This window comes from Talpa occidentalis, unplaced genomic scaffold (genome assembly GCF_014898055.3).
Source record: "Talpa occidentalis isolate TD23 unplaced genomic scaffold, MPIMG_talOcc4v2.1 talOcc4.6, whole genome shotgun sequence".
NCBI classification, from domain to species: Eukaryota; Metazoa; Chordata; class Mammalia; order Eulipotyphla; family Talpidae; genus Talpa; species Talpa occidentalis.
In genome coordinates, this window is record NW_023604972.1 from 39,497,603 (window position 1) to 39,518,159 (window position 20,557).

The following is a 20,557-nucleotide window of genomic DNA, read 5'->3' on the forward strand; positions in this document are numbered from 1 at the left end:
TCCCCACATATCCACCTTGCTGATTTCTATCTAAAGGTCTTCACACTTTTCCCTTCTGATTTCTCTCCTCTTTGAATGTGATGCTCACAGAAAGTTTTTTTCGGACAGCTCAGTCTCAAGTAGTCCCTCTATTTTCTATCATATTGCCTTTTATTTCCTTCATAACATGTATCACAATCCAAAATTTTCTTCTGTATGTGTTTATTGCCTATCCATGTGCACCAAATTAAGCATCCTTGAAAGAAGACACTATGTCTCTGTCTGACAGTTCCTAGAACACTGTGGGTGATCAATAAATATATGTGATCTGTCAGAGGATGAGAGAGGAGAGGAGGAGGACTTCGTGTCACACCTGGTCATGGATAGACTTAACATCACCAAGCATGGCACTTGAGTCTTATTTTATAAAAAAAAAAAAAAAAAAGAGGAAAAGAGTAATACCACAAAAAGTTGAGGGAAAGAATATTTTTTAGTTTGTTTTAGTTTCTTTTGGAATTTTTGGCTACTTTTTTATTGTAGGAAATTACAAAGGGTAAATTATCTGCTGAGATTACAAATTCAGCCTTCCATGTGATTGCACAGCCACTGTACGAGCTTCCACAACAGGCATACATGTTCTCAATACTTTTTTTTTCATATTTATTTTTTTATTTATGCATACAAGATCTGGGGTATAGGCCAGAGGTGGAGGGGGTGAGAGGACTCACCAGAGACAGAGTGGGGAGCAGAACAGGCAGATTGACTGAAAGCAATAGGTAAGAATACCCTGCTGAGGGGAGCAGCAGGCCAGACAGGAGATGTCTGCCATGCCATGTGGTCACTTCCCTAGCTGGGGATTGAACTCGTGCTGCAGTAGCCGTGGACTGCCCCACAGTGCTGATGCCCAACCCCTTGCACAACCAGGAAGATCCCTCAATACTCTTTTTTTAAGATTTATTTATTTATGCATACAAGAGCTAGGGTACAAGCCATAGTTGCAGGGGATGAGAGAATTCCCCAGAGACAGAATGGAGAACAGAACAGGTAGACCAACTGAATGCACTGCTGAGGGTGCAGTGGCCCAGACAGGAGAGGTCTGCTATGCCATGTGGGTCACCTCCCTGGCCAGGGATCGAACTTGTGCTGTAGTGGCTGCGGATAGCTTCACAGTGCTGCATCTTAACCCCTTGCGCCACCAGGGAGGCTCCTCAATACTCTTTTTGTAAGAGAATTTAAGCATGAAAAAAAGGACATGAAAGAAATGGTATATAAATAACTGCAACTTTAAAATCATTGTTAAATTTATGACTAATTTCTGATCTCAAAGGTAAATTCATCCGAGTTACAACTAATCAGAGAAACTGAAAGGTAATTTTAAGCAAAAAGTCATTTCTCTCTAGTCTTCAGTTTCTTGATCTATAAAGTGAGAGCAATTCTAGTAAAACTTTTAATATCCCTTCTCTACTTCATGATTGTATGATTTCATACGATACCCAACCTTTCTCATATATAAATAAAATGAATGCACATTATTTGTCTTATATATCCCCGTTTTACAAAATGAAATTATGATTTATAGATGAAAAACAATTTATTTGGTATATCCAGCATACATGTTCATATACTAACAAAATGTGTATTTTTTAAAATTCTGGAAAAAAATAAGGGTAATTCCAAATATACTGGTAAAATAAAAGAGAATTAGCTGTTAATAAAAATATTTTGACCTTTTTTTCTGTTTCCTGTGTTAGAGTTTTTTAGATATAATAAAATACTGACAAAGAACTTTATGTATTTGTGTATAAGAAAATTATTATTAACAATCAATAAAAAAGGTTTTTAAGCAATAGGTAAGAATACCCTCCAGCTGTCTTTATGTTCCATTACTTTTCTTTCAGAGTCCAGTCTTGGCTGTAATCCAGTCACGATAAGATGTCACTCGCGTGTAGACTCCTGGTTTATTCATTTTGCCGCATCCATGACCCCAGCTTACAATTCCAACAAGGTGCCAGATATTTCTAGAGTTAGGGTAAGCTAGTGGTCCACCAGAATCACTCTAAGAGAAAGAGGAGGAAGTGTTTCTTGTCCTGTCAAAAAATTTATTTTTCCTTTCCTCTGGAGTTATCAATAGCCCCTGGCACTGAAACCAGTCCACCCTGTTGGGCTTAAAACTGTAGACTGTGGGTTGTTTTTTTTTTTTTTTTTTAAACCCTGGGCAACTAAAACCCGTAATATAATGTCCACAGTTGCCAATTGTTGGATTGGGTAGACTTAAATTTGACTTTATGAAGAATCTAGCCTTGACTATGGGGAAAGTGACTTGTCCCTGATGAAGACTCTGAGGAATATGTGGCACCAGCATACTAAACTTTTTGCTGCAACTCTGGATGAGGAAGAGACAGCACTCCAGATCTGCAGGTTGCCCAGAAAATAGAACCAAATTTATTTTATCACCTAGTAAATATTTATATGGATTCCTAAACTAAAAAGTTCACTAGGGCAAGAATTATATTCACCACTGCAGCCCCAATAATTAGACAGATGTCTGGACATAAATAGAATTATAATATCTGTTAGGTAGATTGAAATAAGAAGCTACTTTGTGGAAATAACCCAAAAATATTTTATGTTAATAAAACCTTCTAACATTTAGTACTTTGGAGAAGATAATAGATAATGTATTAGACCTACCTGACAGGCATCAGTTTTTCCTGACATAAATCCAGCACACAGCATTGTATCTATCACAGCGCCATTTAATGCATATGGTGCATTGCAAACTTCATTGTCGATAATCTTCACAAAGGCCTGTTGAAGGATCACTGGATATGGACCTAAAGGCAACAAATTCTCTACATTGTGAGGATTATAGCTTTGCTTGTTGGGACAAAGACTATCTATAGAATAAAAGAGAACCTAGCCATTCCTAGGCCAGATTGTTTTTCATATGTTTATTATAGCTGGCCTCATCATAATTCCAATTTTTCAGCTCAGTTTCTCAGAGATATTTTTAAAATTGAAGACAATGTCATGCTTTTGAGTCCATCACTTGTTTTCATTATATTGATTAGTTGATAATTGCATGGGAGAGTAATTGATTAATTACTTGGTTATTTGGTTGATCATTCCCATGAAATTATTATATTCTTTAGAAAACTTACCATTCATAGAAAGTCTTCCCCATCCTGTGACTACAGCACTATCATTTTCTGAAAGCTTCAGGTTGGCATCAGGAAGACAAATCCTACGTATATGCTTTGTAAAAGAAACTTCTTCAGCAAGTTCCACAAGGGCAATATCATTATGAATTGGATTTCTATTGTAATTTTCATGAGAAATAATGTTTTGAACTTTCCGTGTCATAACTGGCTTATTTACTGCAATTCCAAAGTTGACAGTCCAATCTTCTGAATTGCTCTCTCTAGACACAATTGAAACATATTCAGTTTCTGGGCAACAACAGTGTTCATAGTGTCGTTATCTTATAAAGCACTTAAATTATTGTTTGTAAAAATGTCATTGACATGGTGATGTCAATGATATCTTCTACTCCTTTAGCCTCATCCAGTTTCTCATCATTTGACTTAGCTAGAAATCCTAAGAGCAGCCTCAGTGGCTGGGATCCAAATCACTGATTAACATCTATCTTGGGTTCTGGGCCTGTGGCAGGTTCTGGGAATCTGAGTTCATTAAAAAAAAAAAAAAAAAAAAATTGCAACTTGCTCTCAGCCAAACACCCTATCATGTTTGCAAGTCAATGTGTTTGGATTCTAATTTAGATTTTTTTGACCATGTTCTCTAACTCCTCACTAAGACTTTTTCTCTAATAGGAATTAGAATCCTGTTTAATTATTCTAACCTTCCCTCAAAATATCAGGTGTTATTTTTTTAAGTTTCTAAAACCTTCATGTAACTCTGATTCTTTGATACTTCTCCCATTTTAAACCCTTCATTGGCTCCACATGTTCAACAGCAGTGTTCTTAAACTCTGTTCCTTTAGAGTCAACTCAGGCTCCACTTCCAAAGATTTACAATTGAAAGGCCTAGTGTGATATGATACTTAAGCATCTTCACATTTAACAAGTCCCCCATGTGGCCCATGGTGACTTTTTGACTATGACTTCAGGAAAACAAATTTTATATAGAAATGTCGCCAACCAATATAACTCCATTTTCTACTGATCACTTCTAAAGTTTCATTTTACAAAATCTTCTCTACTTCACAGATGGCATTTTGTCAACTGTCCACAAAATATAATGTGTGCTGTTTCATCTTTACACACTTGAAGAAGGCTATTAGTCCAATCCCCAAAAGATAAGCAAATTATCTTTTCCTATCAACCCACCCATATCAATCAGCTCATATCTTTAGCATTCACATCAAATCTTACATTCTTCATATCTCAGCTGAACATGCTCTCTTCATCAAATTTCCATAGCATTTACTATCTGTATCACATTTTCTTTAGTTATGCTGATTAAGCTTTTAATAAATCACATCTAAATTTCTTCAACTAGATTATAAATCTCTGGAGGACAAGACAAATAAGCAACTAGTGACAGGAATCAGACATATCTGAGTTCACATTCTATTTTTGTTTTTTAAGAGATGTTATGATCTTGGCCAAGTTATGTCACCATTTCTGAATCCTAGTCTCTTCATCTTTAAATAGGTTAAATCAAACCTTGTATTAGCATTTATGTTGCTATTAAAGAAAATTATATAAATAAAGCACTTAATGTCAGACCAAAGTAGTTACTTGGGACATGTGAATTGTTTCCATTCATTTTTCCCCTCTGCCAAATTTAAATGTCTTTTTGCCTTTTACTTATTCAGTTAATTGTAAATTTCATATGGCCTTAGTGAAACATCACACATTTAGGCTAATCTTCCCAGACTTCCCAAAATAGATCTGTACCCAGAGGCCTATGTTTAATCAGACTCTCACACTTACTTATCAAAGCAGTGAGCTGCAGTTAATAGCCACTTGCGGCTGATCAGGGAGGCTCCGCAGTAGTGGTGACCCTTCCATTGCAGACTGGCCTGCCAAGGCCAAGCCCCCAAAAGGGCATCCTTCCCATTCACAATTCGGTTGTCTGCTAAACTGTTGACCAGCCGTGTCCCACAACCTGAAGGAAGGGTTTATTTATGCAAGTTAGATGTCTTTGATTATGCTTTAAAAGAAATAGAATTTAAAACATTTCATGAAACCCTTCAATGATTGTCCGGTACCTCTTAAGTTATGCTGTTTTTTTTCTAAGAAGTGATAATTTCTTACCACAGAACCCATTCCATCCTGGTTTAGGTGACTTAAACTTACACTCTTTTCCAGCCTTAAGTTTCTTTCAGTCACTGACATTCGTTGTGTCTGTTTGTTATTATTCTTGTCTCCCGAAGTACGAATAGATTGCAAAAGTCTTGAAAATGGAGACTTTGCTTCATTAATGTCTGCATCTAACATAGTACAGCATATGCAGTGCTGTCTTTAAGGCCCCATATGGACAAGAGATAACCAACAAATATCCAATGAGTGAATAAATACATGGATGTGTCATATTGTGGGCAATGTGACACTCTAAAGAGAATTTATTTGGAAGGTAGAGAACTGATTTTTACTTTATAATATATGTATTTTATATGGATTAATTTTATTATCTTATTATCCTAAGTTATCTTTTATTTCCTTCAATCTTTCTTAATTTATTCAGATATGATATGCTTCCTTATCATTTGATTCTTTTATAACCGTTCTCACTTTATCTTTCTAGACAACTTTCAAATGTTAAAATTCAATCATACAACATATACAAATATTCAACCATTTTGTTGTACAACTGAAATAATATGATATGTCAATTATATTATTATAAAAAATAAATTCCAAATATATTTGGTATGACCAATAATGTTGAAAAAGTAATAATTATTTCTATATGACATACTCCAGAATCCTTTTTAGAAAAACAGTGGTTTAGGTGACTTAAACTTACACTCTTTTTTTCTTCTTTTTTTTTTAAAAGATTTATTTATTTATACAAGAACTGGGGTACAGGCCAGATGTGTGGGAGGGTGAGAGGATTCACCAGAGAGAGAGTGGGGAACAGAACAGGCAGAATGACGAAATACACTGCTGAGGGGAGCAGTGGGCGAGACAGGAGAGGTCTGCTCACCATATGGGACCCTTGCCAGCAGGCCGGCTGGGATCAAACCCACACTGCAGAGGCTGCGGACAGCTTCACAGTGTGGCACTCGACCGCCGGCGCCACCAAGGAGGCCCAGCTTACACTCTTTTATAATATTTATAAGGATGCTAAATTTATAATGAAGTTTTTAAACTTACAGTTGTTGGTAAGTAACTCAGCATTAACCTTGCTTATTTCTGAAAATTGAAACAAAATATAAAATTGATAAAATATCACCAAGCAATTATTTTTACCCCAATGACATAAATACTAACTTTCTAAGCCAAATTGCACCCAACGTTTAACTATTTAGACTAATTCACTGATATCACCGCCTCTCACTCCTGACAATTTTTTTTTTAAAGATTTATTTATTTATTTATACAAGCACTGGGTACAGTCAGAAGCACGGGAGGGTGAGAGGATTCACCAGAGCCAGAGCAGGGAGCAGAGCAGGCAGAAGGACCGAAGGACACTGCTGAGGGGAGCAGCGGGCGGCAGGAGAGGTCTGCGCGCCATGCGGGACCCGCCTCCGGTGGCTGGGGAGCAGCCAGGGATATAGAACCAGCGCCGCGGAGGCTGCGGGCAGCTTTGCAACCCAGCGCTCAACTGCTGCGCCACCGGCGAGGCCCTTGCTCCTGACAATTTTAACCATGGCTTGACATCTCTATTAGTAAAGAGAAAAGGGGAAACCCCCAAACTGTTTTATGATTGTTGCAGTAAAATATTTAGTGAGGTGAGAAGCTAACACGCTTACTAAAAGAAGACCTAGGTATTATCCTTGGATTTATTCCCTATGATAATTCTCATACTGAGTTATTTTAAAAAATCCCAATTAATGCGTTAGTTCATTGGGCCTATACTGCTCTTTAGTAAGCTCATTACTAAGACTGAATTGTGAAATTTTGAGAGTTTAATTTAAATTCACATCTCTTTTCTATTGGTAAGAGACTTGAGAGAGAGAGAGAGAGAAAAAGTGGAACTAAATAGATAATGGCAAATGCTGGCTCTAAATCACTAGGAAACAGTGGAGCAATGATTGACATAAACTTCTTTCCCTGCAGCTACATTCCGGAGAATTATAGTGTTCCTTTGAGAATCTCTACCTCAAATTCATTTCTCAAGAGTTGTTCATGGGTGACAGGGTCTATATTCTAAGGCAAATGAGCTGTAACAGGCAGGTCACCACCTTTATAGTTTTCTAGGACACTGGGACCATCTGTCACTTTGAAAGAACCACAGAACTGGGCTCTGGAACCGTATGCTTATCATCTCATAGAACTTTTAACCATCTACATGGGAGTTCCAAGACCTTTGTAGGGTCTTTGCGATCTTTACAAAATTAATTTTCTGTACTGCAACAAAATCCTATCGATTTCTTCCCTTGTTTTTAGGGAATTATCCTAGACCATTTTTCCTTTAATGGTGTTACTACCGTTCTTCCACAAGAAGCTATGAGAAATCCCTATCCCCTACTTCACTCTTTCTTCTGTAATTTCCACACTGAATGATGACGAAAACTCTAATTCTGTTTCCTGTATTGAAATTCTGACAAAAAGTACAGGGTAGGGAGGACTAAGCCTTCAATTATGATTCGTTATCCCCTTTTTCATACATTGCAGCCAACCATTCCAAACTTACAAATATGAATGCAGCTTAATCCTCATTTCTGCCATTGTTCATCCTCAACCCACAGGTAGGAGTGCCCCAGTTTAAGTAGCATATATTTTCCTGAGCAAAATTTTGAAACTCTTGGTTTATTTTTTTCTGGTACTTTTAATTTAAATAATCCAGAAATCTAAATAATAAAAAATAATGGAAATAAATGAAATACCTGTAAGTTTAAGGGAAGCCGGAGCTGCTTTCCAGGATGCCATATTGTCTTTCAACATCTGATGTAAGATAGCTTCTATTTTAGCCTTCATGTTATTCCTTTTCGCAGGAGGAAACTTTAATGTCAGTAGTAACTTCACAGTAGAACCATTGGGATGAGGGCTAGAAAGAACAAAAATGTTTTAGTGTGCTACTCTTGAAACGTTTGCTTTGTGAATGCATTGAATTTCCCACATTTTAATTATTTGTGTAATTAAATAATTTGTTTAATGTTTTCTTTATATATATTAAAGATCAATATACAGATATTGTTCCTGTATGTATAAAATACCAATAATTTACAAGTCTCCATCAAATATAAAGATTACAGATTTGTATGTAACAGTTCTTACCCTGAAACAAAATTTGTGAAACACAATAAAGAGCTCTCCCTCCTCATCCCTCTCCTCCCCCTGCTGCCCCCCACCCCTCCCCCTCCCCATTCCTCCTCTTCCATTTTATGTTGTTATTTAAAACCACAGTTGATGGGCATATTACCTAATTACCTTTGCATAGATCTTGAATAAATTTGTACTTACAGAAATTTGATGACCTGAGAGCTGATATATTCTTTGTATACATTAGAATTTTGAAATGCATCAGACACCTGTCAAAAAAAAAAAAGAATCACTATGTCTATCACAATCAAGTTTATGATGAAATTGATAAAAATAATCTCTAACTTACCTTAGTTTCAATGTCTTTGCTCAGATCTGTGCCAGCTTGTGAAATTGTATTTTCACAACTAATATTGTATGTGACTCCAGAAATATGAAATTCACCTTGGTAATAGTAAATCTTTGCTGTGAAATTAAAAAAAAAAAATCAAAGAATTTTAAAACAGTAACTGATCTTAAGTCTCCTCTCTTTGTCTCAAAATTACCATTAACCCAGTTCTAGATATAGCCAGAGAGACAAAAAAAGGAGGGGAATGAATGTCACTTATTTTAGAATTGTCAGCTCTCCAGCATTGAAGTGATTCTCCTCCTGCCTTCATGTGATAATAGGCTTCACTGTGTTGCTGAGGTCAGGAATACCCTCAGCATCTTCCTCAAAACAGCAATTCAGGCAGCCAATAACAATCTACCCAATATGCACTAAGGTAAAACCTAATGTGTTATATAAGTTCTTCCTCAAGTGATTACCCCCTTAATCTTTCTAAGCAGTTATACAGTAAGCATTTACAAGCATCACCCTTATAAGTTCTTTACACCATTTTTTACTTGCTATGCCCCATTTCCTGAAGGCCTGCTTTCCATTTTGAAGTCATCTCTTGAGCTCTTGGTGATGCCTTCCACATCTGTGCAGCATATGAGACTGTTCAATGTGTCACAAGATCTCACATTCCCATTTTTTTCCTGTCACCAATGTAACTACTTCACTTGATATACTAGGTCTCAACAATTTAAGACAGGGCAAGCCTGGAAATATTTCTTCCAATGCATATATGTACTTTTTTAAAAATAGGAACTAATGTGAAATGGTACACTCTCTTGGTTAAATAATTAGCCATCCATATACTTTGAAGGCAATTGTGCTTTTCATCTACCTTTAAAAACACCACATGGTCTACAAAAAGTGCTAATAATAGACTTTAAAAAATGATCTCTTGAACTGATAATTCATTATCCTAGAATTCACAAATATTGTTTCAATCTAAAATATATATTGGTTTCCTATATATATATATATATATATATATATAGGAAACCTATATATATATATATATAGTTTCATATATTTCATATATCATAAATATATTTCATATATTTCCCTTATGGCAACATATATGCAAACTATATTTTGGAAGGAAACTATTAAACTATTAAACTGCTGATCTCCACTAACATATTAATAAAACTTATTTGCAAATATTAATTTAGAAAATTAAGAATATGGTTCTTAATGAAATTATGTAAAGAATGTTATTTTTAGTGAGTAGGCAAGAAGAAAAATAGATCCAGACTGTGGAGAGTTGGTAGATAGATATGGCTGTCGGGGCAATGAGCCCCAATACTGTTCTAAAGTTTAAAATTAAGTTTTATTGGGGAGAAGCAAGGGATAAGAGGAAGGGTTGAAAGACAAATTGTAATTGTCCCTGAATCTAGCAAAAAATTAACCATACTGTATCATTGTAAAATGTGATATATTTCTGAGAAATAAGTAGTAGAAAATCATGATAAAACAGAAGAGTGCACTTAAAATATTAAGATCTTGGTTTGTCAGCCATCCACTATAAAGCTTGTGACATCAAGCAAGTCACTTGACTTTTCTAATCCTCAGGTTCATACATGAGAAAGTAAAAATAGTAGTGAAATCTGCCCTCCCTGGCTCAAAGGATCATTATGAGGATCAAGTGAAATAATAGGGGACAATTGTTTTAATATTAAATGTTTACACAATTTTAAGGGATTATTTTTCTGAAAGATGTGAATAAACTATAGTCAAGCTTCCCAAAAGTAGTATTAATAAAAGTTTTAAAAATAACATCAAGGTTTTATAAAATGGAAACATTCAACTACTCTTGACTATCTACTATTAAAAGAGCCTTTTGTGAAAAAAAAAAAAGCCTTTCGTGGATTATCCATTGATATTTAGTGGTTATATTTTAACAACATATTCCAGAACTAAATCAAGAAGAGTAGTGATCTCAACACTTTAATGTATATTTACTAAAATATATAACAACTCAGCTACAAACCTATTACCTAAGTCCCATATGGACAGTAGACATTAACATTAAAGTATATTGTATTTCCCTTAAGTCTTTATTCTCATAGTTGGTATATAACTTGTAGAATAGATCAAGGGTACATCTGATAAAGATTTTCTTTATAAATTTCTGTGTTCATGTAGTGGGAAATTATTATGATGAAATAAAATAGTAAGTAGATGAAAAATAATTTTCTATGAAGAAATTAAATATTCATGTTGTTTCTTGCCAAACCAATGTTACCACCATTTAAAAAATAAATAAATAAAGGAAATTTAGTAGTAAGGTTGTAAAATGAAGAGTCAATACTAACCAACTGCCAGAAAATGAACAAGGAGACCAATGGTTACTCCCAAGATTGCTGCCACTCCAAGAATAATAAGGATTGTCCCCCATAATGGCCAAGGTCTTCCTCGGGAAGATATGTTGTACCTATAAACAAGAGGGGGAAATGGTTCAAATCAGATAATACACATTCTAAATCTACTTGAATCTCCTTCAATACACACAACATGATTTGTAATTTATAATTAGGCCCTTTGTTAGCTTAGAACAGGAGACTCAAATGTTTGAAAGAGGATAAACTCTACTGCTCATTCATATTTAAGTATTACTGAGGATACAGCAATGGACAGGCATGGTTTTTGTTCTCATGTCATTGAGGAGAAATCAATTTCTCTATCTAAAGCAGATTACAAAGTCTTAGGGGTGTTCTAATTGTCTTTTTGTAAACTATAGCTATATCATGAACAGGATTTATATAGAGAGAGCGACCTATAAATACAAGTATATAACATAATTTGTAGGTTTAATTAATTATGGAAGAAAATATCATGATGTCCTCCAGTTACCCTATGTTATAAAATTATGGGTAGATTTTATTTACTTAACTATATTTTCTTTTTTAAAATTTATTTATTTATGCATACAAGAACTGGGGTACAGGCCAGATGTGCAGGGGGTGAGAGGATTCTCCAGAGACAGAGTGGGGAACAGAACAGGCAGACTGACTGAAATGCACTGCTGAGGGGAGCAGCAGGCGAGACAGGAGAGGTCTGCCGCACCATGTGGGTAGCTCCCTGAACTGCTGGGGATTGAACTTGCATTGCAGAGGCTGTGGGTAGCTTCACAGTGCTGTGCTTAACCCCTTGCGCCAACAGGGAGGCCCCTACTGAACTATATTTTCTAAAATAAACATCAATTACTTTAAAATATGAATTAACAGGTAAATTTCAACAACAAAAAATAATCAATCAGATAGAAAATAAGTAGAGAATATGACAGCATCATACAGTCTTGTATACCCTTACTATACAAACTTGCATAATGGAGGGATTTAAAATAGTGTATGTATTTGGCAAATTAGATATCCCCATAATATGAAGATCTTCTTATTCTAGTACAAGACCAGTTGATTTTTAAGGTAGAGAAGTTCCTTTCTATAATAAGCACATATGTATTACCTTAGACCACAGCAGAGCAACCCACTCTTATTTCCTTCCTTGCCACAATCTTATTTCCTGTGTTGCATACAACACAGTGAAACTCAGTATTATTTCCTTCCTTCTCTTTTTTCTATTCACAATTCACTTCCTCCTTATATCTCTTTCATGAGTTTTCAGAGTTTCCCGAAGCTAGCATTATTTTGTCAAAGCTTTTCAAAGAAGGTCCTGCTTGAGATACATTCGATATATGTTTCATATTGGAATTTTGTTGTTTAATATCATCCTCAAAACAAAAAGGTTATTCAGACACAGTGTTTCTTATACTATATGAATCACACTTTAAAAGGAGTATGGGAGTGTGAAATTAATGGAATTAATGACAACATTTATAAACTTATTAATATCTGACTAAATTTTTTTAAAGATTAATTATTTATGCATACAAGAGCTGGGGTACAGGCCAGAGGTGTGGGGGTGAGAGGATTCACCAGAGACAGAGTAGGGAACAGAACAGGCAGATTGACGAAGTACACTGCTGAGGGAAGCAGTGAGTGAGATAGGAGAGGTCTGGTGCGCCATGTGGGTTGCTCCCTGTCTGGCTGGGGCATGGAACTCATGCTTCAGAGGCTGTGGACAGCTTCATAGGTTGCGTCTTAACCCCTTGGGCCACCAGGGAGGTGCTGATTAAATGTTTTTCTAATGACTAGAAAGGATTGGTGAGGTCTCAAATTTGTTTTGGAATAACCAGTTGTAACGTTCTGGTAGTTTAGTTTTCCTGAGACATGTATTAGCTTGAAGGACTCAAAAACTATTCAGTCTAAATGATTCTATGCAACAATCACTGCATTGCACTAACAAATTGTTTTTCTTTGAAAGTCCCATTTAGGTGCTCTGGAAAATTCTCATGAATATGTATCATAGGGCCTCCCTGGTGGTGCAGTGGGTTGAGCGCAGTGCTGTGAAGCTGTCCACAGCCTCTGCAGTGCAGGTTTGATTCCTGGCCAGTCAGGGAGATACCCACATGGCCCGGCAGACCTCTCCTGCCTCGCCCGCTGCTCCCCTCAGCGTCTGCGGTCCATCTGCCTGTTCTGCTACTCACTCTGTCTCTGGTGAATTCTCTCATACTCCTGCATCTCTAACCTCTACCCCAGTTCTTGTAAAAATAAACAAACCTTAAAAAAAAAAAAAGAATATGTATTTTTTTTAAAGATTTTTTTACCCATTTATACAAACACTGGGTACAGTCAGAAGTGCAGGAGGGTGAGAGAATTCACCAGAGCCATCGCGGGGAGCAGAACAGACAGACTGATGAAATACACTGCTGAGGGGAGCAGCGGGTGCGGCAGGAGGGGTACGTCACTCCATGTGGGACCCTCGCCCGGTGGCCAGGGATTGAACCGGCTCTGCAGAGGCCGCGGGCAGCTCTGCAGCCCAGCGCTCAACTGCTGTGCCACCAGGGGAGGCCCAAAAAAGAATATGTATTATAGAAAATGGAACTGATGTTATTTTCCCCTCATATATTTCTTCCCATCATAAACAATTGAGGAGATTCTTTTATATTGAAAAGATCATGATAGTTTATAATTTAATCAACTTTTCCTCTGGTAAATGTGTTTCATGGACTCTAGAAATTATTTTTTTAATAATAGCAGAAATTGTTGAAGCAATGTTCTAACCATTAAAATGTCCAACCATGAAACTATTTATTCTTATTTACAAATTAACTTTTTTGTTTATTTTTTATTTTTTATTTATTTTTTTATTATTTCAATTTTATTTTTATATTCCCCATACAATTACAACCCCATTATTTTGACTCCAAGCCCTCCTTTCCCCACCCCCCACCTCCCATAGAGTGTCTCTGGTTCATAGTTGTTTGTTGATTTTGATATTTTCTTTCTTATAGTTATTCTTTTTCCTGGTCCCTTATTTAAGTTTTCTAGATTCCTGCTATGAGTGAGACCATCCAGTATTTTTCTTTTTCTTTCTGGCTTATTTCGCTAAGCATGATCCCTTCCAGCTCCATCCATGTTGCTGCAAATTGCATGTGTTTATCTTTTTTGAATGCTGAGTAATATTCCATGGTGTATATGTAGCACATCTTCTTCATCCAGTCATCTATTTTGGGGCATTTGGGTTATTTCCAAAGCTTAGCTATTGAAAATAGTGCTGCTATAAACATAGGGGAGCAGGTGCTCTTGGAATTGATGTTTCTGTGTCCTTGGGTAAATACCTAGGAGTGGAATTGCTGGATCATATGGAAGCTCTCTGTTTATTTAGTAGGTCCAGAAATCTCCACACAACTCTCCATAGTGGTTGGACCAGTTTTCACTCCCACCAACAGTGCAGGAGAGTTCCTTTTTCTCCACAAACTTGCTAACATTACAAATTAACTTTTAGCCAAAGTTTTATTTTAAAGGTAGGAATTTGCATTCCAGGATGAACTCATTAGAAAAGAAAGTAGATTAAAAATTAGTCTTAAATGAACTTAATCAATGTCATATGCTTAACTAAACTATAAGTATCTAATTTTTGGATTGAATCTACTTGAAGTAAGGGCTCATTGCTATTCTGTCATAATAAAAAATTTGCCTTAATAAAATTAAAAATAAACTCTTAATAAAAGTAAGGATATCCACATTATTCACAATTTTAAAATATCAATCTAAGTAAAAACCATCTCTACTGCTTATACTGGTATTATTTCCTACTTCAGATTTCCTTATAACCACATTTTGATATTCCATTAGTGATTAAACTGCAAAGCATAACAAATTATAAGTTTCATTTTTTAAACTTTCCCTGAATAAATAACATTGCACTATAGCCTTCTATAAGTTTCAGACAAGAGTTGTTAAATATAAGTATGTTTCATTATTAGAACTTCATTTATAGACCATTTGAAAGAGATGTCCCCGAATTCTACTATATAGTAAAGAAATGTGAAAGTAAGATTCCAGTATAAAATTTCCTAAATTTTATAAAGATAGAACTTTTGTTTTCCACAGCAAGTCTTAAATCACTAGAGAGAGAGCTGTAAATAAGAAATAAAGACGTTAATGCTCATATGAACTCAATGATCTCGAGCTACAATTTTCTCCTAAAATCTAGAAAAGCAGAGAGAACCTATGGGAAGGATCACATTTGAAAATTTATGAAGTTTTGAGGCAATCCTGCTGTTAGTTAGCTGCTAATTCAGGGTCTATAATGTAAAGCACATTGTTCTAAGAACTTATAATGACATTCAGATTTTTTAAATATTTCTAAGAAAACATTTTTATTAGAAAATACAATTTTAATTACATTACTAAAAGCAAATATGATAAGTGTTTTTATGGATGGTTTAAGAAAAATAAGCAAAATTTTGCTGCATTCTGATACTTTGTTTCAAGCTTTCTGAAGTTCACTCAGAGATTTTACAGGGCCTTACACCTCAGAAACAATATCATGTTTCTTGATAGTGTCCAATAATAAAATTAACAAAAAAAACTAGAAGACTCTGTAGAAACTTATTAGATTTTGCATATTTAAGTTCCCAAATCAAATTCCATTTACCTGTACATCATGTTCTGATTGTGCTGGTGTCAGGGACAATGATGCTGGCGATGGTGATGATGACAGTGACAGTGATAAAAATAAGGATCTTCTGGTGTGGCTTTTAAGGTGATCGATGTTTCACTGGTTTATGTGCTTTATCCAGTGTTGGATGATTTGTTTCATGGGCTGGGTGAAATGTAGAGAACAAGTAAGATGAAGCTGGTCTGACTAATGTTAATGACTGTCATATTTCTATAGTTTCAAGATAGTAGTCATCCAAGGAATTAGAAACTTCCTTGACTTGGCTATTAAAAAAAAAAATAGCCTGCTCTTGGTTTGGTCACCTACGAGGTACACCCAAGCAACAGCTTTGCAGGGAATCTGGATAATCCTAAATCTGCGTTTGACCAGTTTCTGACTTCTTACACTGGCTGCTCCTTCCTCAGTTGAAACCACCTGTAATTGGGTAGATGTCTCTTACAAGTAATTTTTCACAGTGTCAGCTTTAAATATAACAAACATAATAAACATTGTCATCATTCTGAAGTAAATGAAGTTTTATTTCATCGTGGTTCATATTTGCATTTTCCTAATTACCACTAAGAGTGATTATCTGTTCACATATTTTAGGGGCATCTGGGTTTCTTCTTCTGTGAATGTTGTTCATAAATTTAGATTTTTTTTCTATTGGATCATTCATCTTTTTCCTTATGGTTATATGTGAGTTTTCTATATGCATTAAATATTGCAGATGAGGAATTGGGGAGTTGCCACTCCATCCTAACAGCATCTACATAGCTAAACAGACTGAAGATCAGCAACCCTTTTTGAAGCCATGATAGAGGGAGTGGCATAAGCGAACTGCTGTGCCCAAAACTGAAAAAATCTTATTTACATGATCCTGGACTCCCGAATGGAAACCCCTTTTGAACCTATACTTGGGTAGGAAAACTTTGAATCTGAACAATAGCTGAACAAATTTAAAAGAATAGAAATCACATGTTGTGTGCTATCAGGTAACAATGGAATTAAACTAGAAATCAGTAGCAGAAACATAACGAATTTCAAAAATAGAGTACTAAACAATAAATAACATATGGATCAAAAAGTTATCTCAAGAGAAAATAATTGAATATGAAAACATAAATTAGCAAAATTTTAATGTTATCATTTGCATTTAGATAAAAAATTCACATTAATTAATTTTTGTATTGATTATGAGGTAGGATTAAAGATGCATTTCTGGGACTCCTTGGTGGAGTAAGGGGCACAATGAAGCTATCCACAGCCTCTGCAGCACAAGTTCGATTACCTGGTCAGCCAGGGAGCAACCCACATGGTGCAGCAGACCTCTCCTGCCTCGCCCACTGCTCCCCTCAGCAGTGTATTTAAGTAGATCTGCCTGTTCTGCTCCCTACTCTCTCTGGTGAATTCTTACCCCTCCCCCACACCTCTGGCTTACACTCCAGTTCTTGTATAAATAAAAAATTTTAAAAATTTATTTTAAAACAACACAGAGATGTGAAGTGTATATATAGTTTATATAAAATATAAACCATCTTATATGTCTCATCTCCTTTTGTTTTTCTTCTATGTTATTATATATATACAGCAACTGTGGACTGTTGTTCTCCATCTTTTCTTAGATAAATAATGGTGTTGAAACAGGTTGAATCTATCTTCCATATTGAAGAAAGCTTGAAATTTCTATACTTACATTATGTCATTGTATTCCTCTTATCCCCATGACCACATAAGTTCTGTCAGTTATAAAGGAAAAATATTATGGTATATCTATGGGCTTGTTGAATCATATTCTTTAAATGACTGAGTAATAGGATATACATTTGTTTCAAGACACTCCCATACACTGCACATCCAAGTTTCAATTTGACCATGAAGTCTTAATGTCAGCTTGAACGAGTAGTAATCATATGCAAGCACAAGGGACTATGGTAATGGTTCATGGGTGCCGTGATTTTGGGAGAATTATGGGGTCTATGCCGGAGGGGAAAAGTCAAATATTATACAAAAATGGATAATGATGTAAAAAATAAAATAATAAATTAAGGGGAAATTTTTTTTTTTAAAAAAAGAATCAAATGCTCTAAAGCACCTGGATTTATGGACACATGACAACAGTTCCTCCGCCTGGGTAAATATTTTCTCCCAATATGACATTTGCACAGAGATACATTTCTTTTCAAAAATCCTCAAATTCCTTCAATCCCACCTTATGACTTTCTACTGAATCTCCTGCTGTAACTCAAATGGAGGTGTAAGCTGGTGTAGCCATTTTAGGAAACTGCCTGGCAGCTTCTACAAAAGCAGAATATGCACATGGCTTATGACCAAGCAATTCCACTTTTCCTAAAAACCCTCCAGAAATGACATACAGGTGAGCACCATCAACCAGATACAAGAACATTCCAAGCAGCACTATTCATGATACCCCCAAAATGTTACAACCCACAAGTCCAAAATATAAACAAAACAAAACCAGTGGAATGACTATATTTTTTCAGTATTTTCATATAATAAAACCTTTTAATTTTCTTCACTGTAGCAAATACATTCTAAATTATTGCAGAAAGAACTATTCAAATTTCAGATGCTACACAGATACTATTTAGTGGTTTAGATACTACTGTTTGTGGTGTGCAATATATTTTGCAGCTTTCAAAAAATACTAATAATTTATGCTGCTTCACAAGAGTTTTTTTAAGTGTATAAAACTTACAATTGAGCTGTCTTATGTTTTTTAATATAGATATAGTAACTGTGATCTAAATACTACTCAATTGAAAAGCAGATTTTTTTTTGAAATTCAAATTTTTCCCCTTTATTCTTTTTTTCTTTATTTTTTTAAAACAATATTTGCTTCCCCCCACCTCCTCAGATGGAGTCCCCATAGAATTTCCTTCCCCAAGGTACCCGTGCACCATCACCGCAGTTCCCTGAGCTTCTCCCTCCCTCCCTCTCATCCCTCTTCCTCCTCCTCCCCTACAGTATGTCTTTCAAAAAATTGGAAAAGCAGATTTTTTTCCTGACTTTAACTCTGACTTCCAGATTAATACTGCCACCTAGAGTCCTATCTATACATTTCTTTGTGGAAAAATAGCCTTTTTTTTGCTTTTTAAATTTTTATGTAATAAATATTTTTAAAATATCTTAATTTACTTTTTTAAGATTTATTTATTTGTTTGTTTGTTTGTTTGTTTTGTTTATACACGCACTGGGTACAGTCAGAAGAACGGGAGGGTGAGAGAATTCACCAGAGCCAGAGCGGGGAGCAGAGCAGGCAGAGAGACCGAAGTACACTGCTGAGGGGAGCAGCGGGCGGCAGGAGAGGTCTGCGCGCCAGGTGGGACCCTCCTCCGGTGGCCGGGGAGCAGCCGGGGATCGAACCGGCGCTGCAGAGGCCGCGGGCAGCTTCGCAACCCAGCGCTCAACCGCTGCGCCCGGGGAAGCCCTCTTAATTTATTTTTTACTAATGAAAATGATCTATGTTTAAAGTGTACAATGTGATGTTTTGATTTGTGTTTACATTGAAGAGATTGCTACAATCAAACTCATATCCATCACCTCCTTGGGTTATCATTTTGTAAATATATAGTAAAAATACTTGCGATTTATTCCCTTAGCAAATTTCAAGTATATAATTCATTTTTAATAATACTCATCATGCTTTACATTTGTTTTCCAGAACTTATTTGTCTTTTTAAAAATTTTTTTATTGGGCCTCCCCGGTGGTGCAGCTGTTGAGCGCTGGGTTGCGAAGCTGCCCGCGGCCTCTGCGGAGCCGGTTCGATCCCCGGCTGCTCCCCGGCCACCAGAGGAGGGTCCCGCATGGCGCGCAGACCTCTCCTGCCGCCCGCTGCTCCCCTCAGCAGTGTGCTTCGGTCCTTCTGCCTGCTCTGCTCCCCGCTCTGGCTCTGGTGAGTTCTCTCACCCTCCCGCACTTCTGACTGTACCCAGTGCATGTATAAACAATAAATAAATAAATAAACAAACAAACAAATAAATAAATAAATAAAACATGCCTCTATAAAATAAAAAAAAAATTAAAAAAAAAATAAAAATAAAAATTTTTTTATTGAAGTAATATTGCATATGACATAAGTTTCAGGTGTGTATATTCTAAAACTAAAAGGTGCATCTACTACATTAAGTTTGACACTCTTATTTATCTTATACCTGAAAGTTTGTACCCTTTGATAAGTATCTTCCTTTTCTCCCTTCCTCCCTCCACACCCCCGCCCCGCCTCAGGTAGTCATCATTCTACTTTATTCCTGTAAGAGCGACTTTTTTTTTTACATTTTACTGTGAAATTATTTTCTTTAAATAGCAGATGATGTTACTTATATGTGGACTATAGAGAAATAAAAGGTCAGTTAAAGCCACACAAATAAACCCTAGATATCTGAAGGTAGATAGGACCCAGCAATTCTACCCCTAGGGATCTACACAAAGAACACAAAAACATTGATCCAAAAAAACACCTGTACCCCTATGTTTATTGCAGCATTATTTACAATAGGTAAAACCTGGAAACAACCCAAATGCCCAAAAAATAGATGACTGGATCAAGAAGATGTGGCATATATACACAATGGAATATTATTCAGCAATCAAAAAAGATAAACTCATGCCATTCGCAGCAACATGGATGGAGCTGGAAGGGATTATGCTCAGTGAAATAAGCCAGAAGGAAAAAGAAAAATATCAGATGGTTTCACTTACAGCAGGAATATAGGGGAACCAAGTAAGACATCTGTATAAAAAAATAATAACAGTTCAAAATACAACAAAGCAAAAACAGACAAT

The 20,557-nt window shown here is 35.9% G+C and overlaps 1 protein-coding gene across 1 annotated transcript; it reads right to left on the reverse strand.

Moving 5' to 3' along the window:
* Positions 1-1,873: 1,873 nt before the first annotated feature.
* Positions 1,874-11,208, reverse strand: LOC119260308 (transmembrane protease serine 11B; the record flags this gene model as incomplete). The annotated part of the gene is made up of 9 exons (XM_037529295.1): positions 1,874-2,035; positions 2,671-2,813; positions 3,141-3,400; positions 4,935-5,109; positions 6,321-6,359; positions 7,997-8,157; positions 8,574-8,641; positions 8,722-8,837; positions 11,061-11,208. Coding segments are annotated over 9 exons (1,272 nt in total), but the record flags the coding sequence as incomplete, so codon positions are not given.
* Positions 11,209-20,557: the final 9,349 nt, after the last annotated feature.